We start from the raw sequence: 27,402 nt of genomic DNA, 5'->3' as shown, positions 1-27,402 counted from the left end.
CCACAGCATGGTTCAGACCTCGTCACCATAGCACTCACTCGCTTTATTCACTGTTTTTATATTTATAGTCCATACCCCTTCACAACCAGATCGGATCCCTCGCTCATAGCCTCCCCATAGGTATATCAGGACCTGGAGGAGGATATTACGTATCCCAAAAGTAGTATACCTCTAAAAAATTACGTGGCCCAATAGTTTCTAACAGAAAGATGCCAGGATTCCAAAGGTAGATCCAAGATCCCATAAAAACATGTTTTGTACTATACGACCCCAAGATCTTTTTTGGGCCTTCACACATGTCTGGTTTCTTCATTTCCGGTTCGCCGCCCCCACCATCCACAGCCCATCCTGACGGCTTCCAGCAAAGGCATTGTCCCACTGCTGTCCCCCGCCCCCGACAGTGGCCGGCAGTGACCGCCCTGCAGATGGGACCGCTGCCCGACGGCCGGCGGCCAGCGGTCAGCGGCCAGTGCCCTGGACCTGGCCGGCCGGGCCGGACCAGCGCCCTGGGTGGCCGCCGGTCGCCTCGGGCCAGTGCCCTGGACCTGGCCGGCCGGGCCGGACCAGCGTCTTGGGTGGCCGCCGGTCGTCCCGAGCCGCTCCAACCGACCTTTAGTGTGCACCTGCTGCCGGTTGGAGTCGTCCTTCAGTCCGTCGGCGGAGTTGACCAGATCACTCAGCTGGGGCTTGCGCGACTCCAGCTCGCGTAACACGTTCTGCGGGACGGGAAAACGGTCAGGGCACGGTCACGTGACGGCCACCTGACCATGAACACCATAATCAGGCAAAGGCGACGAAGGTGCAACGTTCCCCAGCATACCCAACGCGTTTATAAAAACTGACCACTGAGTGAATCTATGGAATGGCGTCTAGGCTGAAAAAAACTCCCCAAGAGCATGGGAGTGGTAAACACTGGTCAATGAATCTGGACTATCAGTTAATTTTAAAAGCGCAAACAATGATTAAATGACTGAGTAGACAAACTCGTCTTGAAATGAATCGTTGGCAGTGCGATTTAGCAGCAGCGATTATCAGAGGAACGCCACAGTCGGCGTTCCACCCACGACGTGCGGGTGAAGCATAATGAGTGTCGTCGGGAGGCCTTCCAACCCTGGCGTGTCCACAGTGTCCACAGTCGCCAGCCATCAGCGGCCGACGTGCGGCGAACTGTAGCAGACTGAGCCAAACACCCACAGAGGAGACATCTGTAGCAGCCGCCGGCCGGGCCCCATATCCCGCCAGACTACCGACGAATATCGCACAGAAAACCCCGGCCGCCGAGACGATTTATGAGCCCTGGGGCGATTCCGTCGCCCGGTTGAGACGGTGCAGACATCGGAGCGTCCGCAGGCTGAACACCAGCCGGGGAGCGGTCTTTGAGATCCCCACAACAGCACACTTGGGAGGCATCCGGCGATGGCAAGGATGGCGTCCGACCGGCATCCGGCGACGGCAAGGACTAGCATGACGGGCATCCAGCGACGGCGAGGACTGGCATCGACCGGCATCCGGCGACGGCAAGGACTGGTATCCGACCGGCATCCGGCGACAAGGACTGGCATCCGACCGGCATCGGTGACGGCAAGGACTGGTATCCGACCGGCATCCGGCGACGGCAAGGACTGGTATCCGACCGGCATCCGGCGACAAGGACTGGCATCCGACCGGCATCCGGTGACGGCAAGGACTGGTATCCGACCGGCATCCGGCGACGGCAAGGACTAGCATCCGACCGGCATCCGGCGACGGCAAGGACTAGCGTCCGACCGGCATCCGGCGACGGCAAGGACTGGCATCCGACGGCATCCGGTGACGGCAAGGATGGCATCCGACCGGCATCCGGCGACGACAAGGACTAGCATCCGACCGGCATCCGGCGACGGCAAGGACTAGCGTCGGCCGGCATCCGGCGACGGCAAGGACTGGCATCCGACCGGCATCCGGCGACGGAGAGGACTAGCATCCCACCGGCATCCGGCGACGGCAAGGACTGGTATCCGACCGGCATCCGGCGACGGCAAGGACTGGTATCCGACCGGCATCCGGAGACGGAGGACTGGCATCCCACCGGCATCCGGCGACGGCAAGGACTGGTATCCGACCGGCATCCGGCGACGGCGAGGACTGGCATCCGACCGGCATCCGGCGACGGCGAGGACTGGTATCCGACCGGCATCCGGCGACGGCGAGGACTGGCATCCGACCGGCATCCGGCGACGGACAAGGACTAGCATCCGCGGCATCCGGCGACGGCAAGGACTGGTATCCGACCGGCATCCGGTATCCGACCGGCATCCGGCGACGGCGAGGACTGGCATCCGACGGGCATCCGGCGACGGCAGGGAATCAACCCACGGCTTCATTACAACGCACAGCATGGCAGAGATCACCAGCACTCAGCAGTACAAGGCGGCAAGCGGCTGCTGAACGCGACAGCATGTCACGGAACATGTGTGGTAATTTGGCAGCGGCACCACCAGCAGCATACTCTTGAACATGAGTCTGTCGCTGCGACACCAGTTTGACACGTTCTGCTTCCGGAGGGGATAGCGTGAATGTACAACGGTGATCCATCATTGATGGCATATCCGTTTCTCTACCGTCGTTCTACGCACTAACTTTGACAGCAGTAGGTCTGAGGCAACGTCGATTTGAGGAGGTGGTAACAGTCTGTCTCCCGCAACTCCCAAACTCCCACAACTCACAAAACTCCCACAACCTGAACACGGGCGCCAGGAAATCTGTAAACTCGAGACGCCAAGGCAGCACTGGCGGGGACGATGCAACATGCAGTGGTCATGCCCTGTCTACCGCGCACGCGCGCCGCCAGCCACTGACCCAAGAAATTCCACAGCGCCCTGAGTATGCTGGCCCTCCTCATGCCGATTAGCTACGATCTGACGTCCTGATTCCGATTCATAACAGACCATGGTTTCGACATAATAGCCGATGGTTTGACAAACTAGCACATGGTTTCGCTATCATATACCATGGTTTCGAACGTAATAGCACATGCTTTCGACATAAGAGCCCGTGGTTTCGACGGACAGCGAGCTAATTTTGAAAACTGAAAAGTCCTTTCAAATCAAACCGATTCGACATTTTTCCTTCCACACCCCGTCAAAACACTGTTCGGGCAGTAACAGTACGCCCACCGCAAGCGCCTCGTCAGCCCATGTCCGGCTGTATCGGAGTCGAGGGAACCTGTTGCCCAGGAGCGCGGCGGCCCGTCCTCGCCGGTGGTATAACTCGGCACCGGTGCCCCCTCCCCCCCCCCCCCCAGCAGTATTGGGCACGGGGGGCGCGCTGTCTGCATGTGGGTCATTGGGGCTTTACGACACGCTCAGCTGCTGAAGCTATATGGCGTCGCCCGTCTGGCAGGAAGGGAGGCCAACGCGGGGAATCGAACGGAAGCCGAGTTGACACGACATCGCACAGATCGATAATGCATGGGAGTGACGACGATCAGTTATTTTCACTGCCAAGTGAAAAACACGGATGCCTTAACAACGGTAAATGAGGTCCACGCTTCAGCTAGCCTATGACAAAGGCATTGTGGCTCTTCAAACGCATCCAATTTAATAGCAATATTCACGATCTAAACAACACGATCCAAGGTCTGCGGGAGCACCGGAGCGGTGCTCCTGAGCGGAGCGGAGCGGAACTTACCAAATGCCTACACAAAACTAATTTTTCAGTTATCACGCTTGGCACATTCTGTTTCTCACGCCGCGGCTACACCACACGTCTCCATACGGCAGACAGTCCCTGGCCCGCAGCAGGCGGGACGGCCGCTGCTGATGACTGCCGTGCATCTGATTTTGGGAACGTAAGACTGACAATGGAACGAGCTTGCTAGCCAGCTGGTAATTCAGGACAAGCACAACAGCCTTCTGCAATCGGTGCGAAATTTAAAAAACAACTACCACAAACGTTATGTAATACGACCAATAACTTGAAACTCTTAAAAATATGCCACGCTGGATAGATAAAACACACCTAGGGAGCTCCACTGATGAGACGAAGAGCCCCGATCTTCCCACACCATCCGACGAAAATCCTTCACTGATCTGGGTTTCCGTGCCAAGCAAGGTGCTACACTGAAGCCCGAAATCGACGGACACGCATCGACGTTCAAGACGGCCGACACGACGCCGTCCAAATCAGTGAACGATTGGCCGCGGAGCTGGAGCTGAGCGTCCAAGACCGCCCAAATCAGTGAGCGATTGGTCGCGGGAGCTGGAGCTGAGCGTTCAAGACGACCGACCCGACGCCGTCCAAAAAAGAAAACAATTGGTCGTGGAGCTGGAGCTGAGCGTTCAAGACGGCCAACCCGACGCCGTCCAAATCAGGGAACGATAGACCGCGGAGCTGGAGCTAAGCGTCCAAGACGACCGACCCGACGCCGTCCAAGTCAGGGAACGATAGGCCGAAGAGCTGGAGCTGAGCGTCCAGCCGCTGATTAAATATACATCACTGCTGGCCAGCTCAAGCCTGGCGCGGCCCACCCTCCCCGCACGCAACACGGCGCACCGGGCAACAACACGGCGAAAACAATCCACGCTGACAGACGCGCGCCGACCAAAGCCGGCGACGGTCGGACGCCGAGCAGCCCCGACGGAGTGAAGGACATGCAGGCTAACGGGCCGCGACAAACGCTGCTGCCTCTATGGAGGGTCCAGTAATCCCTGATAAACAGCTGCGCAAACCAGCAGTACAGTGGCCGTCGATGCGCTTTCGAAAACGAGCGGCGAAAAAGCAGCAAATGCGTCGCGCTGCACACAAAACACGACATCGACCGACCGACGCGACTGACGCGAAGGCAGACAGAGTCGTACCGACAGCAAACACAGCGACAGGAAGATCACGTTATAGAAGAAAACACGGAAAAAGAATGACATTGCGACATCAAGAGGGCATTGGGCGATAACTGAGCGGCAGGCGGCACCAGGTCGCGGCGGTCCAGCGTGCTATCAGACCAATCGCCGGTGCACCGCGGGCCGCCCTCACGCCCGTTCCATCTGCTCTGGCACGGCCCCTGGCACGCCTGTTGACCGCCCTCAGCGAATTCGCAGCCGTAGACAGGCCGGCCGACAACCTCCAGTTAACCTGCCACATACGCCCTGCTGGAGCGGCGCGCGCTCCACTGCGCCTGCTGCGCCCCAGACCCCGGCCCGGCGGCGGCGGCGCCATCCAGGGCAGGCCCTGTCGTCGGGCCACCACAGGTGCACAGGTACGACGGGGGCCGCGCTGGCGGGCAGACTCACGCCATACTGGGCAGCAGCGGCGGCGGCGGCGGCGGCGGCGGGCGGCGCGGCGCGCTGCTGGCCGCCGCCGCCGGCCGGCCCGTTGGCCGGGCCGCGCTGCCACATGGCGCTCGGCGTCGGCGACTCCCGGCCGGCGGCGATCGATGTGCTCAGGTGCGGCCGCCGCCGCTCTCCGCCACGCTCGCGGCGGCCGACGCACCCGGGCGCGCGCGGCCGCGCCGGCTCGGCCCGCTACACTGCCGCCGCCGCCGTCGCCACCGCCGCCGCCGCCGCCGCCAGACTGCGCGTCGGCTCCCGTATCGACGTGCGTCGTCGCCGTCGTCGGCGGCGGCGGCACGAGGACGGTGGCCGACGTCACCGCTTTCCCACGCGAGCGGCCGCCGGTCCGGCTGCCTGCTCACTCCGCGCCGCCGAGCAGGGCCGCGGCCGACCGCAGGTGCGCGACCAAAGCGGGGCCGCACGGCCGGCACCAGCGGCGCATCGATTCGGACGCGGCCGAGACTCCGTCTCCTCCTCCGACCCCGCCGCCGGCGCCGGTCAATCGCGCCGGCTCGGGCACCGCACCGGTGATTGCCTCACGGACGGGTCAGAGCGCCGCCGCCGGGCCGCGCCGCCACCTCTCGGGGGCACGCCGCGGCTCATCGGCGTCGGCTCATGGCTGCATCGATCATCGCCGACTGTGATCTCGTGACGACGCTGACGCTGATGGACGGCGCCGTCAGCCACATCGCCAGCAGGAGACGATCAGACGTAGACGGAGCTGAACGGGCCGCGCCAGCCGGGCCAGCCCGCTCCACGGCGCAGGCCCAAAACGAATCTCCTCTTAACGCCAGCCTGGCGCTCCATTAATCACGCATCGGGGGTGCTCGTTTCGTCCACACGATCGGGTGTGCTCCCCAAAGCGACCGCATCTGAGCGAAGCATTCCACCAGACGGCCTCGGCCGAAACGGGCCGCCGGGCTGAGCGCTGGCCACGTGTACGGTACGCGACGTGTGCCTGCGACGCACACTGTCCCGCAGCGCGCGCCGGCCGACCGGAACAGCATACCATGACGCATGGAGATGTCGACACCACAGCGGGGTAAAGCGATGTGTGTCGAGGCGTTGCAACGACCACAAGAACAGAGGAGCAGGTGCAGCCGCAGCTTCATCAACGGAGACACGATATCAAACTCGGGGACATCGGAAGGAAGCGATGTACATGCGGCCTAGCTCCTGTCATCGCCGCATGCATTGCATAAACTTAAGAAAGTCCCAACTAAAAGCGTGGGCAACATTTGAAGGTCAAAACTTGGCATGTACCTCAAAATGATGACGCTTCAAGAGACTTTCATGAAAAGTGATGTGGTTCGTGACCCTTCTTTGTTCTCAGCCCTCGCACTGCATTGTTCCCACCCTCGAGCTGTCGCATCAAACCGTTCATGTGAACTCACACTTTTTTGTAATAATTGCACAACCGTTTTCGCGGACTTTATACAACTCAGTGACTGCCAACGCACACATAACACACCTTCGACATACCATACACTTTCAGGTCTAGGTCATCTTAGTGCACTGATTCAGACAGATTTCGACTAAGCCGTGTTGGACTGAACGTGTTACTCCTCATCGCCCTGCTATCTTCTTCTTATCGCTTCTTATTGCATCGCTTATTATCGTCTCCTTATCGCTTCGCAACCCGCTAATGCTACTTCAATATTGAATAGCACAGGAAAATCCAGTACAGATCAGTCAAAAATGCGCCAATAAAGCAGCAGGCCGGAGCAAGTTTAGACCAGGAGTCATTGGACCTAGGCAGCCTGTAATCACCTTTGCTGCGAACAGCCAAGACTGTCTGGCCGTGCTTTGTTCGTTTTTCATCCCCCCTCGTCTCACAGCTCCTTACTGATTAGCTTAATTCACACTTGACATATTTACATGTGTACCACTTCCCATCTGTCAGTATCACTTAGCTTTAAAAGGGCACCGTACACCGGTGGCCAAATAACGTGAACTAAACTTGTGGATCAATGCGCCATCCTTCCTAACCAGATAATGTGTTCTCGACACCAGCAATACGATGTGTCCGAGCAAGTCATAAGCGAACATGGTAAAAAACAAAAATGGCGTCGCCAACGCGAAAAGGCCATGACCACGACGTCAGATGCAAAAACGCCTGCGCAGGCCTTCTTCAAAATCTCGACGGCCATCAAATGTACGCAGTTTTTTCTCTAGCTGAATTCTGTTCCAATATCGCGGGGAACTGCTATCAGCGCCCCCCCCCCCCCCCCTTCCTCCTCCCGTTCGTTTTGACTGGCGTGGAAGTTCGTAAATGCGACGCTGGCAGATATTCGACTCCATTAGTGCACACAGCGGAGCGAAAGACGAGTCCTCTCATCAGAAACAATGCCACCATTGGCAGAGATGTGTACCGTTTACCGTTGTACATATTGACTGGAAACGATGCACTCCAGACTTATGATCTCCAAATTACCCGTGCCAATGACTTTTTGGGTCCCGCCGGTGCCTATGCTACCACACCCAGCCCTTCCTAGCGACTCTTGAGGCCGCCGCGAAGGGGCTGGAACGGTACGACTGCACCGGGTCACTCCCGACAACCGCGCATGGATCCTATCGGTGTCTCTGTGACACAAGTAGCCGAAATTGACGCCGGCTCTGACAATGAGAGGCAACGCATTTCCCGAGGTCTCTCAGTCGGTTTTACGTTCAGCCATCACGGCGCATTACGTCGCTGACAGTCGGGGCGCTCGGGGACAACGCCAGAGAGCAGCGTAAGAGCACAGACGACCGATCGCACTGCGCTGGGCGGGCGGACGGGCATAGCTCAAAGAGCACGGGGCGTAGCAAGCGCCAGAGCGCGCCCGGGTCGGGGCCGGGATGGGTGGGGGGGGGGGGAGGCCAGGGCCAGAGGTGATATAAGAGGAGACGGGGAGTGCTGAACAAGTGCCGCGGGTGGCAGACGTTAGGCAGAGTGGCGGGGCGCGGCGAGTGTCGGAGAATGGCAAGTGCCTGGGGAGGCAGACGTCAGGCAGAGTGGCGGGGCGCGGCGAGTGCCGGAGAAAGACAATCGATCCGGCTGACGGCTACACATTATTCCCGGTAAATAACACCGACCCGAGAACAATAGCGCTCGCCCGTGCCGCGGTGCGCCGCGCCAATCAATGGGTCGCCAGACATCGTGCCTGTCGTAGCATTCCTGCTCTGAGGCCCCCCGGCACCAGCGACTGATTCCATCAGCGGCCGCCTCCTCATTGCCCCGCTATCTCCGTCACTGCTAGCTGCGCGCCGGGCGCTTCATTATCGACTAAGGAAACCAGCCATAATCCCAGAGCATAGAAAACTTATTTGTGCGGCAGGTCGCACTCCACGACTGGGATTATCAGTGTTGACAGGGCTGTGAGGTTACCATGCTCCGAAATAATGTTTGCATTAGTCATCAATATGGCTGCTTAATCCGTTACGCAAACTGCCGGGTCCACGAATCATCCCAAACGGTGAACTTCCGCGTCAGTAAACAGCAAGCCAAAGAAGACCGACCAGGCCGGACGCCGCCGCGCGCTGACACATGCTAATCTTGACCCTCGGTCCCGGACAGAGGGCTCGTTATAGCCTACAGCAGGCACACAGCAGCCTGCCGATTCATGCCACTCGACGGCCAGGTCAAGCTGGCTTTAATCTGCAGGTTAGGCCAGCGCCGTCAAGTAGTCTCCTCCCTTTGTTAACAAACCGCATTGGGAAAAGGGACGGTTGAAAAGTTACAAACGGTTCCGCTGACCGACCCCTCGCGATGCGCTAGTCATGAGCCACAAACGGTCAACTACAAACCACAGCCGTTTGGCGCGACTTCCAAATTGTTCAACTTTCCCAGCACAGCCCCAAACTAAGACAAAGTTGTTGGATAGCGATGGAGAAGCATGCGGCGAATATCGAGCGTTCACCAAATACAACAAAAGCACTTGCCATGCTACGATTGTTTCGAAGCGCGAAATCAACGATGTTTTCTCGATACTCTTTGGCTGCTTAACTTGTCAAGCCTGTTTTAGAGACAACACTCTTGCTGTCTTCTGAATGACACAATTTGGCAAAGCCACCTTAGACTTCCTCAACACGTCACAAGTGATATATCACATATCGCCTTCCACGTCGACCATTTCTCCTTTTCCAACTATGTGGCGCCGTTCCCCTGAGCCGGAGCCGACGGCCCCACCGTCGAGCCTGAGCCCACTGCCGGGACCGCGCCACGGCGGCGGCGCCACGCCACCGGTCGGCTCCCTCCCCGTATCGGATTACCGCACACGGCCGCGCGCATCTGCATACACAGGCAGGCTGGCGGTGTCCGGCCGGCCGGCCCGCAGCGCCGCCCAGCGCCCGGCACATCCCTGCCGTGGCACTGGCGGCCCGGCGCCGCCGCCATGACAGCGTGCCATCCTGCGTGGCCGCACATAATGCCCGCACACGTGTCGATGGTGAGGAAGCAAACCAAAAGCTGCTCGGCACGCCCAGCAAAGCAGCACAGCCGCCCACGTGGCCTGCGGGCCGCGCCGCTCCCGGACGCGGCCGGCGACGCAGTAGGCCACCCAGGTCACCGGGAAAGCCCAGCCGACCCCGGTCGCAGCGCCGGCAGGCGCCCTCGCCTCTAATGAACGACTTTTCGTATTCAGCGCCGCCCCGACGAACAATGACGGCGAACTAACCACAAATTAGCGGGCCGAAGCGGCGGGGCCGACGAGCGCACGCGAGCGGCCGCCGCCGGTGCGGCGGAGTTCGCCGGTCTGTGTCGGCCCGCCGCCGCACACAGCCGGCGCCGCAGCCTCATTCCGCTCAATACCGGCCTCATTCGTGCGGTAATTTGTATGCAAAAGAGCAAACAGAAGAGGCTAATTCGCGGCGGGCGGTGGCGGTGACCCGGCGCGGTCAGCGGTGACCCGGCGCGGTCAGCGGTGACGCGCTGCTGAGCCGCACCCGCGGGCGGTGGCGGTGACCCGGCGCGGTCAGCGGTGACGCGCTGCTGAGCTGCACCCGCGGGCGGTGGCGGTGACCCGGCGCGGTCAGCGGTGACGCGCTGCTGAGCTGCACCCGCGGGCGGTGGCGGTGACCCGGCGCGGTCAGCGGTGACGCGCTGCTGAGCTACACCCGCGGGCGGTGGCGGTGACCCGGCGCGGTCGGCGGTGACGCGCTGCTGAGCCGCACCCGCGGGCGGTGGCGGTGACCCGGCGCGGTTAGCGGTGACGCGCTGCTGAGCTGCACCCGCGGGCGGTGGCGGTGACCCGGCGCGGTCAGCGGTGACGCGATGCTGAGCTGCACCCGCAGGCGGTGGCGGTGACCCGGCGCGGTCGGCGGTGACGCGCTGTTGAGCCGCACCCGCGGGCGGTGGCGGTGACCCGGCGCGGTTAGCGGTGACGCGCTGTAAAGCTGCACCCGCGGGCGGTGGCGGTGACCCCGCGCGGTCGGCGGTGACGCGCTGCTGAGCTGCACCCGCGGGCGGTCGCGGTGACCCGGCGCGGTCAGCGGTGACCCGGCGCGGTCAGCGGTGACGCGCTGCTGAGCTGCACCCGCGGGCGGTCGCGGTGACCCGGCGCGGTCAGCAGTGACGCGCTGCTGAGCTGCACCCGCGAGCGGTGGCGGTGACCCGGCGCGGTCAGCGGTGACGCGCAGCTGAGCTGCACCCGCGGGCGGTGGCGGTGACCCGGCGCGGTTAGCGGTGACGCGCTGTTAAGCTGCACCCGCGGGCGGTGGCGGTGACCCGGCGCGGTCAGCGGTGACGCGCTGCTGAGCTGCACCCGCGGGCGACACCGGCCCACCCGGCGGCGCCCATCACGGCCTTGGTCCGGAGTCAGCTCCGACCGGGGCCGATTCGCCCGGACCTGGAACTCTCCTGGTGACTTGCCGGCCAGTCCCGGCAGAGTGAAGAACTGCAGCCCGTCGCTGTACGGGTCGCCAGCGGATCCGCCGGCGCGCACTGACCGCCTCAGATTTCAGAGCATACTCCTGAGCTACCGAGCCGACGTCGGCACGGCCGGACCGAAGAGAGTTGAGCTCGCATTCGGAGTCGGGGTGATTCCAGCCCAGGTGAGTCGTGGGTGGGCCCTACATGCTGGAGCACTTGCCGGCACCTCAGCTGACATGCGGGCCAACTCGGCACCTCCAGGGCAGCCAGCACCCATCACGCGACTCGGCGCTGCGCAATCAGGCCTCTCCGGGAAACAGTCTCGCAACGACAGCGACGGAGCAGGTAGGCATACTGGTGCAAAGAAAATGGCGCGACGATACTCGAACGCCGCATTCAACACAACGGCCAGCCAGCTCTGCCATGGATTCTCACGGCTCATAGTTCTCTGAAGCTAAAAATCGACGCACCCAATCGCAGAGTTGTTAGTTCCCGCACTGAAACAGAATCGTATCGTTCAACAACTTCCAGGCGACGGTGATTTATATGATGGCCAAAGTCCCGGTAAGGGGACTTAAGCAATCTAGCGGGGCGTTCCAGTGCAGAGGAGTTACCGAACTCTCAGCGCCACCTCCGCTGCTCGTCAGAGGCTCACGGCAGCTGGGCCGCTCTCTGAGAAACAACTCCGCCCGCCGCGCCCGCTCGTGTCCACGTCCGCAGGAGTCCCAGTGTTCCCATGAGTTCCAGCGCGGAGGAGTTACCGAGCTCCCGACGCCACCTCCGCTGCCCGTCAGAGGATCACGACGGCTGGGCCGCTCTCTGAGAAACAACTCCGCCCGCCGCGCCCGCCCGTGTCCCACATCCGCATGAGTCCACCTGTCTCGCCGCCGTCCTCCGCACGCCACAGCGCCAACGCTGAGCCCATGGCCCACTCTTCGGCTGTGTTGCCGGTCTGTACTGGCAGCGGCCGCGGCCGTCATCCGGGAGGCCGTCGGCGCGGGGAGGAGCAGCCCGTGCGCCGGGAGGGGTGGTCCGCGCGCCGGGAAGAGCGGCCCGCGCGAGCTGGGAGGAGCGACCCGCGCGCGCCGGGAGGGGCGGCCCGCACGCCGGGAAGAGCGGCCCGCGCGTGTCGGGAGGAGCGGCCCGCGCCCTGGCCGCCAAACTCACCTTGTGCTTCGCGGTCATCTTGGCCACGTCCTCGGCGTCGCCGACCACCACGGGGCGCTCACACATGCGCGTAATGAGCGCCAGCCAGTCGGTGATCTGCCGGCGGATGAGATCAGGTCGGGTCAGGCCAGGTCAGCTGCCGGTGGGTATGGGCAGACAGAGTAAGTTCCACCCGGGCGAGACGACCCTACGGTCGGACGGCGCTGTCGCAGAGCACGTGAAAAACGGCGCCTGAAACCCGCCCCGAGTCGGCGGCGTCCCTAACGAACGCAAAAGATTCAGTCACTATGGTTTTAGGAGGGCCCGGCAGAGTGCGAGTCAGACAAATTTGTTAGATTACTGAACGCCATGTCGCCAGGTGGTAACGGCGATTCGTTCAAGGAAAATGGCTTGTTAACACATTCCACATGCCAGCGCCGCCCGGATACGGCCAAGAAGCCCAAACCCAGCGCAAAGAGTTCTTCGCTGCAGCTGATGAGCCGATTTACGAATCGGCCAAGTTGCGCACTCCAGCCAGCCCGTTCCCAGCAGTCCCAATTTAACCCATCGGAGCCGATGCACTCTGGGAACCGGCCAAGTACGCCGGCGCGGTGGCTGGGGCCATCGACTCATCACATACACCGCGGGCATGTGGCCTCTGCCCAGGGCAGTTACAGTCATGGCGTCGACACGGCCCACAGCGCGGCTTCGCCACAATTCGCCGGCAGAAGCTGTTCAAAGTAGCGCTGACCGGAAGGCGTGGGACGATGAATTATTACTGAAAACTCCGAACGAAACAGCTGCTGAACATAGCCCGACAGCTGTTGAATAAATCAGGCCCAAGCACGATATAGGTGACTTTTGCCCAATTTCCGTGCACATGTGCTGATAATATCGTTCCACCTTGTACAACTCACTAGCGTTCACACCCACGCCACATTTATCGGGAGTGTGCACAGCGGCGGACGCCGCGCGGTGGCAGGGCAGAGACATCTGCAGCCGGCGAGCGCGCGCGCGCCGGCTGCAGACGGCTCGCCGCGTCATCTCCCGGCACGCCTTGTAAAGCGGGCTCAGGGGCGGCCTCGACCACCGCACCGTGCCTTTTTTCAGGTAAGCTCAGTTACAGTAACACGGCCCCAATATAGCCCGCAATCATCCGCGTGGCCGCATGGACGCAGTACACCGGCGACCACCCAACACCGCTCCGAGACGTCCGCGGGCTCCCCAGGATTCCGACGGGCTCAAACCGGCGCGCACCGCCGCCGGCCGGGCGGGTCCACACGCCGGCGGCGGGGCGCACGGCGCGGTACACGGCGACCCCACCCCGCTCCGAGACGTTCGTGGGCTCCCCTAGACTTCTGACGGGCTCACCGGCGCGCCCGCCGTCCCGCCCGGGCCGGGCCGGTCCATCACAGCGCCGGGGCGGGGCTCCACGGCGCAGTACCCGACGGCCGACCCCCACCCCCGCTTCCGAGACGTCCGTGGGCTCCCCCCAGCATTCTGACGGGCTCAAAGCAAGGCCGACGCACCGCCGCCGGCCGGCAGGTCACACGCCGCCGCGGGACGGCAAGTAGCGGGGGCGCCGGCAGCAGGTCCCGGCAGGCGAGCGAACCGACCCTGGCCGGGCCTCACCCTCCATGCCGGGCGGGCGGGCGGGCGGGGCACTCACCTGGGTGATGCTCTTGTCCAGGCTGCCGACCAGCGCCGACGGGCTGAAGGTGCGGTGTCGCGTCAGAGGCGAAGGGAAGCTGGGCGGCAGCGAGCCCGCCCGCCACGCCTCCGCCGAGTCGGCGGAGTCGGGTGACGATGGCGACACCGGCGCCGCGGACACCGGCTGAGCCTCTGCAACACACAGCCGCTGTTAGGGGTCCGGCGACACTGGGGAGCCCAGCAGGGCTGGGCCTCCACCCAACAACAACAGTCGTGCAGTTATTACCAGTGGCGCTACCCGTGAAAGCGTCAAGGATGAGAGCGTCAAGAGATGCAAGCCACCAGGACGTGGCCAACGCCCGACGTCATGGACCCGTCCTCAGCTGCCGGCATCTTCGAAGGCGTTCGCATTCTCCAGAGGCGTTCCTGAGGACGTGGCCAACACAGAAGCCTAGTGGTTGCCTCGGCTGCTGTATAGTGTCAATGTGTAGTGGCTACGTGCGCGGCCGACGGTATGTTTGTGAACCCTGTCATTTGTCGGTGATTCGGTGCTTTTATTTATAAGTGCATACATGATTCGTACATCGTAAACCACGAATTCAGGCCATTATCAGCGACATCATGCACGGTTAACTAAAAAATAGATGCACACGCATAAAAAGGTGACCAAAATGGGTGTGTTGGTTCTAGTACGGAATGCATGGCAACAAGCCGCGGGGAAGTGGACCCCGAGTACTGGTATGCCTCGGGCTGCATTCATATAGATTCCAGTAAAAGCATGCCATTAAATAATAACGCTGCTTTCGCATGCGCTACCTTAGAGACGATCAGCTGGAGCGCGGCTGACAATTTGCCTGTCTGACTGCAGCTAACGCGGGCACCGCTGGAGCGGCCTCCGGGCGGGTGACGTACGCCGCCCCGTGCACCGACGGCCAGCCGTGCCAAGATAGGTCACACCTGTCCCGGCCGCCGCGGCCGTGTACATAAACACACACGTTCGCGGCATTCCGCGCCGTCCCCGCCTCGACTGTATGTACACAGCCAGGAGAGACGCGTCAGGCACCGGGCCGAGCCCAGCATCAGAGACGTCCCGTCCCGGACCGGCCTCGGCGGGAAAACAGCGCCAGACACCGGGCCGAACCAGACGGCGGTGACCGTGGCGGCGATGTCCCCACCCCAGGATGGAGTCAGGGTCTGCACATGGTGCCGTCGGCAGCCAGCATGCCAGCTCCAGGGCCGTCGCCGCCGCGGGTCACGGCGCTAAGCGGACGCAACTGTCCATCAGAAGTGCTCCCAGGCCTCGGACCGTCCGCCGCCGCTCTAGCCACCAGCCAGGGCAGCTATCCGGCATGCGTGCGCCACGTCTGCCGCTGGTGAGTAGCTGCCGCCCGCGACAGCTGTTCGGTCTCATGTTCTCAGCTGCTGTCTGCCTTAGCACACAGCGTCGGCCGCGGGAGAGGACAGGCTTGCCTCAGCACGCAACACCGGCCGCGGGAGAGGACAGGGCTGCCTCAGCACACAGTGCCGGCCGCGGGAGAGGACAGGCGTGCCTCAGCCCACAGCGTCGACTGTGGGAGAGGACAGGCGTGCCTCAGCACACAGCGCCGGCCGCGGGAGGGGGACCGGCCGCGTGTAAACACATCGCGCCGACCGCGGGAGAGGACAGGCTTGCCTCAGCCCACAGACCCGACTGTGGGAGAGGACAGGCTTGCCTCGGCCCACAGCCCCGACTGTGGGAGAGGACAGAGCTGCCTCAGCACACAGTGCCGGCCGCGGGAGAGGACAGGCGTGCCTCAGCACACAGCGCCGGCCGCGGGAGGGGGACCGGCCGCGTGTAAACACATCGCGCCGACCGCGGGAGAGGACAGGCTTGCCTCAGCCCACAGCGTCGACTGTGGGAGAGGACAGGGCTGCCTCAGCACACAGCGCCGGCTGTGGGAGAGGACAGGGCTGCCTCAGCACACAGCGCCGACTGTGGGAGAGGACAGGCTTGCCTCAGCACACAGCGCCGGCCGCGGGAGAGGGACCGGCCGCGTGTAAATACGGCCGCCGGCCGACAGAGTCGGCTGCGATCAGGCCACTTACGCGGCCGCAAAGCCGATTACTCGTGATTGGCTGCCGGCGCCGGCCCACGCTGGGCGTCAGTGTCCTGCTCGGGTCCGCTGAGGTCTGCCGGGGCTGGGCGGGAGCCGGACGACGGCACTTCCGACAAGAGTCTGGACGCGGCCACCAGTCACTTCCCAGTAAACAATGCTACTGATGACGGCAAAACGCTGCACTTACAACGCTAATACCGACAAGTGCATAGCAAGGTGAAAAATATAACTACAGACGAGATCACCCAGCCGGAGACCCAGCATTGCACCGCCACGAGACTGCTCGGCAGCATATTGTGCAAGGACCGACCGGGGACGGCGACGGCGGCAGACCGAGCTGACCGGCACCGCAGCGGCCATCGCCAGCAGCCCGAGCCGAGCCGAGCCGAGCCGAGCCGAGCCGAGCCGAGCCGAGCCAAGCCGAGCCGCGCCGCGAAGCCGTGCGGCCCGGCCCGGCTCGGCTCGGCTCGGCTCGGCTCGGCTCGGCTCGGCTCGGCTCGGCTCGGCTCGGCTCGGCTCGGCTCGGCTCGGCTCGGCTCGGCTCGGCTCGGCTCGGCTCGGCTCGGCTCGGCTCGGCTCGGCTCGGCTCGGCTCGGCTCGGCTCGGCTCGGCTCGGCTCGGCTCGGCTCGGCTCGGCTCGGCTCGGCTCGGCTCGGCTCGGCTCGGCTCGGCTCGGCTCGGCTCCGGAGGCCGACAAGTCCCGGGATCGATGGCCGCCGTCCCGCGGCCGCTCCCCGGCGGCCATGAATAAATGCCGTCGGCTTTATCGTTCGTCGTTGAGTCGCGCGGCACCCTTTGGCCACACCTGCGGTCCAGCCCGGCCCCGCGTGACACGTGACGGACCGGGCGGCCGCGCCGCCGACCGCACTGCATGACCCGGCCCGGCAGGCTGGCCGGCGGCCAACACGCACCGCGTCAGCTATACACTACGGCCCATTGCATCACGCGAAGGCACAGTGCACCAAGCCCTGCTGATGGTGGACCACTATGAGCGCAAAGGAGCGTAAGTAAACATGCACGGACCATGCGGAGTGCAAATCGATAGCACCCATGGGTCGGACGACAGTCGTGCACACAACTGTGACTTCCCCAGGTCCATCCATGACGCCTTAGTGTGCAAATGCAGTGTTATACCACCTTCAACACGTGACCGATTCCAGCGTTGAAGCGACGAGCTCTACAATCGCATACACACGGCAAGTGGCCCTCAAGGACCGCACAGCACCTAAGCACCGCCGGAGTTAGTCACAGCCAGGCCATGCTGGACGGCGCCGGCCGCGGAACGCTCGCCGTCCCGCCCACCGAGCGCGCTGTTAGCCGCGTGTTACCCCACGCCGTCACACCATCGTTACGCGGAGCGTAGGAGCCGCGCCGCAAGCCGGAGCCGGAGCCAGTGCCGGAACCGCGGCGGGAGTCGGGACCGCGGCGGGCGCCGGAGTCACGGCGGGAGTCGGAGTCGCGGCGGGAGCCGGAGTCGCGTCGGGACTCGGAGTTGCGGCGGGAGTCGGAGTCGCGGCGGGAGCCGGAGTCGCGGCGGGAGCCGGAGTCGCGTCGGGACTCGGAGTCGCGTCGGGACTCGGAATCGCGTCGGGACTCGGAGTCGCGGCGGGAGCTGGAGTCGCGGCGGGAGCTGGTCCGGGAACCAGCGTCGGAGCTGCGCCGGCCGCTGCCATAGCCGATGTCGATGTAGTAGGGCTGCACCGAGGAGCGGCGCCGCTGCCGGCCATCGGCGCGCGGCACCTCCAGCCGGCAGAGCGAGTGTCGGCGCGCGCCGTGCACGTCGTCGCTGCTGCCGCGCGGCGCCGCGCGCCGGCTCCGCTCCTTGCCCTTCTTCACCACCTTGTAGAAGAGGAACATGGTGTCGTCTGCGCGGCACCGCGACGCCCGGCGGCGGCCGCGCTGTCCCGCCGGCGTCGCCGCACTTCACGCCACCGCGCCGGGCGCGCGCACACGGCGCGGCCGAGCCCCAAGCGAGACGCACTGGCTGGACGGCGGCGGCGGCGGCGGCGCTGCCAGCGATCGGCGCTGACTCACAGCCGACAAACACGGCCGCTGCCGGCGCCGATCGTCGTCCCGCGGCCGGCCGGCTCGACTTGGCACGCGGCGGCCGCGCGCGCGCTCCGCTCGCACCGCCACGCGGCTGCTACTACCGCTGCGGCTGCGGCGGCGGCGGTGGCGGTGGCGGCGACATTGACCAGGGCCGGCGCGATGCGGCCATTATTTGACGCCTCGCTGCCGGCGGCTGCGCGCAGCGGCGGTCGGCGGCAGGGCAGCCGCGGACCGGACCGCGACGTGAATCGGACAGCTGCGGGCTGAACCGTGTCTGGGCGCCGAGCCAAGACCGCTCGGACAGAGGCCAGGAGCGACGCGCTCGAGTCCCAGGTCGCCACCGGTTCGGCCCATCCGCAGCGGAGCGAGCGACGGCGTCAGAGGTCCGGCGCATTTCTGCCTCGCTTTCACTTTCTCTCTCTCTCAATCTTGTTCGTCCCGATTGACTTTTGCAAAAACACGCACACTCGCTGTCTCTTTCCCGCTCTCACCGCTCTGTTTGCGCAGCAGAGTCGTCGGCGGGAACGATGGCCAACAAACGACCATTCCAATGATACAATGGCTCTCCACCTGGCAGTTATTACTCGCCCTGCTCGTCAGCTGACGGCAAGAGGCGGTCAACGAAGCCGCGGCCGCCGCCGGCCGCCGACGCACCGCCGAGGACTCTCGGAGCGACAGCGGCAGGCGCACCGCGGCCGCCGCCGGCCGCCGACGCACCGCCGAGGACTCTCGGAGCGACAGCGGCAGGCGCACCGCGGGCCGCCGCGGGTCGCCGACGCACCGCCGAGGACTCTCGGAGCGACAGCGGCAGGCGCACCGCGGCCGCCGCGGGTCGCCGACGCAACCGCCGAGGACTCCCGGAGCGACAGCTGCAGGCGCACCGCGGCCGCCGCCGGCCGCCGACGCATCGCCGAGGACTCTCGGAGCGACAGCGGCAGGCCGCGCCGCGGCCGCCGCGGGCCGCCGCGGGCCGCCGACGCACACCGCCGAGAACTCTCGGAGCGACAAGTGGCAGACGCACCGCGGCTGCCGCGGGCCGCAGACAACCAAGATTCCCTCACAACTACGTCCAATCGCAGGCGACTTAGCATCCAGCTCAGTCACGACATCAGAGAGTCGACCTGATGGGTGATGGAGATACGGACCGCTAGCCGGACCGCCAGCCGTACGCCGGCCTCGCCGGCAAGATGACACCGCTCCACAGGCAGCACGGCGGACCGAGTCCGGCGCCGCCCGGCTGCCGAGCGCCGGTCCGTGCCGACGCCCCGTCTCCCGTCCCGCTCCACCGACATGCAGCGGTCCAGTCCCCGCGTCCGCACCCCCGCCTCCCCCCCCCCCCGCCCCGTGTTAGGGCCGCAGCCGAGGGTTGGCGGCGGTTGGACACACGGCACACGGCACACGGCACACGGCACACGGCACACGCCACACGCCACACGCCACACGTCACACGTCGCACGGCACACGGCACGGCACGTGATCCGGCCGTCTTCTCGTCAGCGCCATGCGGCAGTCACTCACGGGCCCCCGGCCGCAGCAGCCTGGACACGTACACGCGCGGCTCCACGTGCACTATGGCCGCCGTCACACGCTTCAGCGCTGAGAAGGACGCGCGCGTGCCCGACACCGTTAGACACGCTGGTATGCCACACGCGCGTTTGAGACACACCGGACACACGCAGATGACAGCCGCTGAAGCGCGTCTGGCCCGCGACAGCGCTCATCTGAGGGTCACTGGCGCGCGTGGTTCGCGAGCACCTATTTTAGGCACGCACACATACGCAAACATTTAGTGGCATGGAGCATGTGAAAATACCATCAAACAGAAGTACCACACAACGGTGTCGCTACAAGGCCTAGTGTAACCGGGGAGACCCCTCCCCGACCTGACCGTGGCTCAGCGCAGTCACCCCTTGACTGCTTAGCCACCGTACGCAGCCGGAAGCCCAAACCGAGACCTGCCACAGGCATCGGGCATGCGGCGAAGGTGACAAGCTGCTAGGCCCGCACGGAGTCCTACAGGCCTCGCGCCCCCCAAGGTATCCTGGCCAAAGTGAAGTGTTGGGACCCAGTCGCGACTGACCCACACGACACGCCCCTCAGCCACCAGGATTCCATTAACCCGGGGACTCGTGAGAGGAGGCATGGCGACCCCGATAACACGAGAATGAGGCGTGGCGAGCGGGCCGGATGCGGGAATGCAGTTGATGGGGAGGGAGCAGGAGCTCACGTACCGGCAGGGTCGCTAGACCCTGAAATAAACAGCTAGCACTATCCACCCGTTACCGGAGCAGGACCCGACAGGACGCTACTCCCTACACCAGCCGAACCCAGCGCCCCTGCGTGGGTGGCGGCCCTTTACCGGAGCGGGACCCGACAAGACGCTACGCCCTACACCAGCCGGACCCGGTGCCCCTGCGGACACCCGTGCGAACACCCGTGGATGGCGGTCCTTTACCAGAGTGGGACCAGACAGGACGCTACTCCCTACACCAGCCGAACCCAGTCCCCCTGTGTCGGTTGCGGCCCGACAAAGCTGGCACCCGTGGTACCAATAGACAGCAGCCACAAGTAAGCACGGTCTGTGAAGCCACCATGATGCTCGAATTTGGCTAATGGCATATAAGGCACGGGAGAACACTAAGCCTTTCTGGTCAATAGAGAAGTTATTCGACAAAGTATAGCACGCTGCTGGAGAGCGTGTTCCAGTCTTTTCGCAACCGAGACCTACTGACACTTTGGCCTACGACCTATTGAAAGGCGCCAAAGTGACAGTAAGATGAGCTTGCAGCGAGCCCAAAGCGTCAAAGGCGCCCAGTGTGACATACAGAGGACGAGTCATTACATGAGCTAGTGAGTCATTTCGTAATGGCATAATTCAGCGGCACTATTTGGTAGGCGCCAAGTAGCATCTACAGCAAATCGCAACCCGAGAATCAGACGAAACAAAACACGCCATGTGCGGGGTAATGGCACAGCGAGAAAGTGGGCAAACGGAACATTTTGCAGCGGGCTTAGCGTTCAGCCATAACTCGAGGGAGGCACTCGGCCCTTCACGTACGGAAGAGAACATGACTGCGCCACTCCAAGCGGCCGTATTTGATAGCAATATGCTGATACAACATTGACGTTGAAGGTGAACCATGTTGTATGTATTGCAGGATGCTGCACTGAAATGCCAACAGCGGCTTTACCATTTTGTATTCGCCAGTTCATTAGACAAATTCCTAATGGCGCATAATGTAGTCCCACGACAGACGGCGGCGCTGCAGCACACCGCCGCTTCGCAGCTGGACGCGGGCTGACCCCAGCCATCGGCGTGCTGACTCCAACGGCGACGGCACCCCACGACGCGGGTCGGCAGCGCGCTGCGACCGCGCGCCCGCTCCGGTCCGGCCGGCTCTGCCAGCCTGAGCGAGCCACCTCACGCACGTCTCCTCGCATTGCTCACCGCGGCGCGGGGCGGCAGCGCACGGCGACCGCGCGCCCGCTCCGGTCCGGCCGGCTCTGCCAGCCTGAGCGAGCCGCCTCACGCACGTCTCCTCGCACTGCTCGCCGCGGCGTGAGCAGCCGTCACCCGCAGCCCGTGTCACGCCTTCTCATGCAAGCCAGTCACGCCTTCTCATGCCAGGACGGCGCCGGAGCGGCGGGGCCACGCAGCGGCGTACACGCCTCAGCGGCGCACAGCCATCCCAGGGCCGTCACCGCCGCCATCAGAGGACGCCAGCGCATGCCAGGCTAAGCGCGCCGCTTACGTACGCACTGGCGCGGACTACCGCCAATCAGCTGGGACAGTGAACCGTGCATTCAGTGTCGGGAGGCGCCCAGCACTGCACGTGACTCGCTCCACCACAGCATGGCTCAACACCTTGGGTCCGCTCGCCGCTGAATGACACAAGGCAAGCGTGGTGGTCGTCGTTAGTACGAATGTACCTCTATGTTACTGCCCTATGTTTTAGTGTTCGTGTCTGATCCCGGTCGTTGCACCGTGTTTGGAGGAAATCAAGTCAATACGGCTCGGTGGCATGTTAATGATCCATTAGCAGCAAAGGTGGGAAACAAATAACCTACGAAATAATACTGTTTTAGGTACTTTACCACAAACACCAGTGAACACTGCAGCAAGGCAGTCCGGCCATGCTGAAGGTCAGGTTCTGCAGCGAGCCATAAAGGACGAGCGCTCGGTGGCGGCGGCCCACTCACTGGATTGCCACCGGTTGGAGAACGGTGAGTCTGCCTCCCCCCCCCCCCCCCCTCCCTCCTTCGCCCGCCGACGCGGTCGTCAGCCCGTCGGCTCCGGAGACCTCTCCACGCCGTGTCCCGTACGGATTATTACATCCACCCCAGGGGCAGCTGGCAGGCCATCGTGACATACTTGTCAGCTCATATCACATTCATGTTCCATCCTCAAAATGACATTCTAAATTTCACACTGGTTTCGGTATTTTGCCAGCGCGAAAAAAAATGCATCCATATGCGTTAAATGGAAAGCACTTACGGACTGTACTTACGTTTTATTTCATAAGTATGCACGCGGCGGTTAAAGCCTCGGAGGGACATGTTTTTTCTGAACTTCGCCGGACGGGGCCCCAGACCCTTTCCTGCCGCCCCTCGCCCCCCTCCCCCACACCTCCAGGAATGGCTGAAAACGCAAGAGCCACGCGGAAGCAACGCCGGAAGTCTCGCGGTATCAGCAGCAGCTCATATATTTCTAAATACTAGGTTAGATCGGCTATAATTTACTAACAACCAAAGGGAGCGGAGAGCGGTGTAACGCAGGTAACTGCCAGTAACTGTGGTCAACATAAATTGCAGCCAAGAAGCTACCCCTTTGAATGAAAAGCGATGTGAAAAGCCAGCCCAACACATTACAGTCAGCTACTGCATATCAAGTAGTTGATCTCATTTCGTAAACCGCCACATCGCCCACAGTAGGCTTGTCTGCAACAGCTGGCGACTGCAAAATGGGCTGTCCAAAACCGACTAACGCGCAACAGCATGAAGAGGGTATGCATGTTACGCGACAAGCCATGTCATCGGGCCCAAGAACACCAAATGTGGCGGACATGAACCCGACGAATACGTCGTCACTCATGACGCCTTAGAGGTGCGGTTCTAGAATTTTGACAGATGTAAATGCATGGTAAACCCAGCAGCTTAAACATTTAACGTCACACTTAAATGTACAAAACATTGTCATAACTGCGGAGCTTATGAATTTTATGTCACCTGGAAATTGTTCAAACGCGATAATGCAACAAATAACCACGGCAACCGTGAAACTATGCATATTGTGCCAGCATCACGAGCTACACACCATAGCCGAGTGAAACGGTACAAACTCCCCATCACAACACGTCCGCGAACGGAATCGACGCTGGCGTCCGACCACCGTCGCAGTGGTAAGCTCAGACCGAGGGCATGTGTGGCAGGGCGCTTAATCAGGCGGAGCAAGCCAATGTACTAGAAGCACTTCGCGAACGAAGGCAAAGGACGCGTGAACGCGCCAGATTTCTAGCTTAGATAGTGAGGCCGGGGACGGGCGACCGCGCAAGGTTTCTGTGTAGTATCCGCACCGTACCTATTATTCGCCCACTGGAAAAGCCTGACCTTGATACACTGCCGCTGAAATCAATACCAGCTGCCAGCCATATCAGTCGATGCGTTGGGCAACATTGTCTCAGCTAACGCGCGCAACATTGTCACAGCTAACGCGCTGGACAGGCAAGATAACGACAGTCCCATCCCACGCGGCGTATTTGCGTGTCAGTGGCAATGAGGAGCCACCACGTCAGCGAAAGCAGATTACGTAACACGCACACAGGTCGCTAACATGCCAAGCGCACTTCGCGGGCGTCCGTTGTGTACATGGTGATCATAGGCCGCGTCCACGCGCGCCGCCGGACGACAGCCGCGACACCCGACAACCACAGCGACAGCGGAGCTTATCAGAGGGCGACGAATGGATCTCACCTTCCTTGATGAACGGCTTGTCGATTTTCCGTCCGGTGGCGGTGCCTTGGCGCGGGCGGGCCGGCCGCCGGGGTCGGTCGCGCCGCCGGAGCCGCCGCCGCCGGCGTGACCTTGACCTGGCGGCCCTCGGAGACGGCCTGCAGCTGCTGCCAGGCGGTCTGCAGGGCGTCCACGCGACCCTGCGGCGGCGGCCATTGATCGGCGTCACGGCCGCGCGCGCGACAACAGGCGGCGCCGCGCGGGCCGCACCGGAGACGGGCGGGCCGCGCCTCATTAGGCGCGCCGACAGCCGTCATCGGAGCGACTTTTCGTCGCGGCTCTCGCGGTCTAACGATTCAATCAGTGGTAATTGGAATCAATACGGGGCGGCGGCGCCCGAGCTCCGAGCTCTGGCGGGCTCCGAACCGACAGAGGGGACCAGGCGGGCGCCGACCAGCCGCCGTCGCCGGCGCACGCTCCCGAGCCGCGCCACGACGCCGCGCCAGACCGGACAGCACGGCTGAGTGCCCAGCGTCGACACCAGCGTAGGCACCGCACAATGTTGCTGCTATGCCGGCTCTAAACCAAGCCAGACATTGATGGTGAACTTATCCGGAGCCGGCGGCCGTCGGGTGGGCGTGGGGCGGGCTGTGCCGGCGGAGCCAGCCGCGTCACCGCTCGCTCCGGCACCTGCACACACCTTGACGTCCTCGGCCACCGGCTGGCCGGCCGCTTGGCAGGCCTGCTCCAGCTGCTCGTACTGGGTCACGACCTGCGCGCCACTCCTGCTGCTTCTCTCCCAGGTCGGCCGCCAGTAGCTGCCGACACAAGCGAAGGAGGGGGGGGGGGGGGGGCGTTACAGCCCGACACGCGAGCGCCGACACACAGGGAGGGGGAGCCGTCCCACCCTGGCACACAACAGCTGCCGACAGGCACGGGGACAGCGCGAGCAGTAATGGGCGGTCACAATGAAACACACAGCAATGCCGAACAATCACACCCGCAACAGCTAGCTATCCCCCAGTGACCCGCCGCCAGGCCGCGCGCGTGTCCCAGGAGGCGTCTGAGCCACTGCCAGACGGCCGAGCGGCCGAGCGGCCGAGCGGCCAGCCCGCCCAAACAGACCCGTCTGAAGCCCCACTCGGCCGCCCACCCGCGACCTGCCGCACCCCAGCCACCGGCCGTCGTCGCGGCGGGACGTTATTGGATTGGAGGCCGACACTCATGCTGTCGCCGCCCGCCTCGCCGTCCGGGCGACAGGCCGGGCTTATGAGCCTGCCAAACCCGCCTGGCGTCGTCACGCAGAGAATAGAGAACCGTGGCCGATCGCACCACGAAGGAACGGACCCTCTTGTCAGCACGGCCATGTCACGTGAGCGCATGCAGGCGCCAAGACCTGCCGCATCCGTCACCGGCCCGTGCCACGTGGCCCGCGCAGCGCGGCCGCCTGCTCACCTGCTGCTGGTCGGTACGCTTGTCGGTGCCCCAGCCGGCCACCTCGTTGGTGCGGCGCTGAGACCAGTCGCTGAGCGCGGTCAGGCCCTGGTAGAGCCGCTGCACCACCGACAGCTGCTGCTGCAGACGGGACCGCGTAGCCCGGCAGCGTGTCGCCCACCTGAGGTCGCAAGTCAGGTCAGGTCAGGGTCACATACAGGTCACGGCACACGGCACCGGCAGCCCACGTATCAGATGGGCTTCCATCACGGACAGGTCAGAACGTCAGCGTCACCGACAGGTCAGGAAGTCAAGGCTTCAGGTCACAAGGTCAAGTTCACAGGCCGGACAGCGTCACACGTAGGCCTAGGCCACGCACATGTCTGGCTCATTGACGCGTTAGGGAGACCGACGCGTGTCTCACATGCGTCAGTGTCACTAACAAGTCGGGGTCACACGCACGCACTGACCGCTTATTCGTATCTATACGGGTCAGCTGTCACATCCGGGGGATGCGGGTATGGCTGAAGCCCGTCCGAATCACTGACACTAGGCCTCCACAGACACAATGATGGCTGACATCGAGCAATGGCGCTGATCAAGACACCGTTTCGAGGGAGGCACAGGATCGACCGCCTAAGGAAGCGAGGGAACGGCTTTGAAGCAAACATGATACATCATATCATATGGTAAGTGGTAGTGGGCGATTGCTTATGGGAGAAGTTCGGAAAGAGCCTATAAAACAGCGGAACGTAGGAGCGAAAAACAGAAACGGCCGCGTCAACGCTTGAAAAGTGAAAACACAAAAAAGAAACATAAGCCGGCCGGCTGGCAGTTAATCCCGCTAAGTGGCCGCGAGACGGCCGCCGCGCGCCGCTCACCCGCTCTAGGTTAGCGCTGATCTTGCTGAGCTGGTCCAGTGGCCGGAACTGTCGCTCTGGCCACGACAGCTTCTCGGCCAGGGCCTTCTTGTCGGGCAGCTCCTCCAGCCGCGACTGCGGCAGCCATCGGCGCCGGTCAACAGCACGCAATAGTCGCCCACTTCCGCCGCTCACACCGGGGGCACAGTGGCGCGCACCGCCCGTGCCGAAGCGGCAGCTCACCATCTCCCGACAAAAACCGGCGAGCTCACATCGGGGACACAGTGGCGCGCACCGCCCACGCCAAGCGGCAGCTCACCATCTCCTGACAAAAACCGGCGAGCTCACACCGGGGGCACAGTGGCGCGCACCATCCCCGCTGAAGCGGCAGCTCACGATCTCCAGGCAAAAACCGGCGACACGAGCAGACGCGTCCGCTGGCTGGCGGCGGCCAGCTGAGACGGTCCCGGCGCCCACAATAGCGCCAGGTTGAGCGGGAGTCGGCCCGATTCAGTGCCACTATTTCAGCTGGGAAACCGGAGCTCGGCCGGAAAGGAAAGACGCGAAAACAGCCGAAACGGCTGAATAAAGTCGGAGTGGAATAGTCTGATAGCATCAGGCGCGGTCCCGTAATGGGCTCGGTTCGGGAGAACAGCACAACCAAAGGTCGATCACATGGCACGGTCTGACGTCACAACACGGCCTGACGTCACGGCACGGCCTGACGCCACAGCACGGCCTCACGTGGCATGGCCTGACGTCACAGCATGGCCTGACGTCACGGCGCGGCCTGACGTGACATGGCCTGACGTCACAGCACGGCCTGACGTCACGGCGCGGTCTGACGTCACAGCACGGCCTGACGTCACGGCGCGGCCTGACGTGCCCGGCGGCGGCGGTGGCGGCGGCAGGCGGAGCGCGCAGCTCTCGGCAGCAGACCCGCGGGGGCGCCGGCCGGCCGACCGCGCGGCGGGCGGCCCAGTCCCGGGGGATATCAGCACCGCTGGCGCCCGCCATGTCGCACGCCAACGGCCGACAGATACGCGGCCGTACCGATACAATGA

At 63.4% G+C, this 27,402-nt stretch overlaps 2 protein-coding genes across 2 annotated transcripts in view; both read right to left on the bottom strand.

The window, feature by feature from the left end:
• Positions 1-24,105, bottom strand: part of LOC119099857 (dystrophin, isoforms A/C/F/G/H) — a 46,542-nt gene extending 22,437 nt beyond the window's left edge. The window contains exons 1-5 of the mRNA XM_037222947.1: positions 24,066-24,105; positions 19,614-19,691; positions 13,970-14,142; positions 12,322-12,417; positions 611-716 (exon numbers count right to left, since the gene is read on the bottom strand). Of these exons, the coding sequence (XP_037078842.1) occupies positions 611-716; positions 12,322-12,387 (172 nt within the window). The 5' untranslated portion in view covers positions 12,388-12,417; positions 13,970-14,142; positions 19,614-19,691; positions 24,066-24,105. The remainder of the gene's footprint in view (positions 1-610; positions 717-12,321; positions 12,418-13,969; positions 14,143-19,613; positions 19,692-24,065) is intronic.
• A 704-nt stretch (positions 24,106-24,809) lies between these two features.
• LOC119100339 (dystrophin) overlaps positions 24,810-27,402 on the bottom strand; it is a 41,006-nt gene continuing 38,413 nt past the window's right edge. The window contains exons 19-21 of the mRNA XM_037223442.1: positions 26,360-26,473; positions 25,500-25,659; positions 24,810-24,862 (exon numbers count right to left, since the gene is read on the bottom strand). Of these exons, the coding sequence (XP_037079337.1) occupies positions 24,810-24,862; positions 25,500-25,659; positions 26,360-26,473 (327 nt within the window). The remainder of the gene's footprint in view (positions 24,863-25,499; positions 25,660-26,359; positions 26,474-27,402) is intronic.

The sequence above is a fragment of the Pollicipes pollicipes genome, unplaced genomic scaffold (assembly GCF_011947565.3).
Source record: "Pollicipes pollicipes isolate AB1234 unplaced genomic scaffold, Ppol_2.1 Scaffold_4881;HRSCAF=5763_pilon_pilon_pilon, whole genome shotgun sequence".
In the NCBI taxonomy this organism is placed as follows: Eukaryota; Metazoa; Arthropoda; class Thecostraca; order Pollicipedomorpha; family Pollicipedidae; genus Pollicipes; species Pollicipes pollicipes.
The sequence above is the reverse complement of the archived record's forward strand: the minus strand, read 5'-3'. Positions and strand labels throughout refer to the sequence as shown.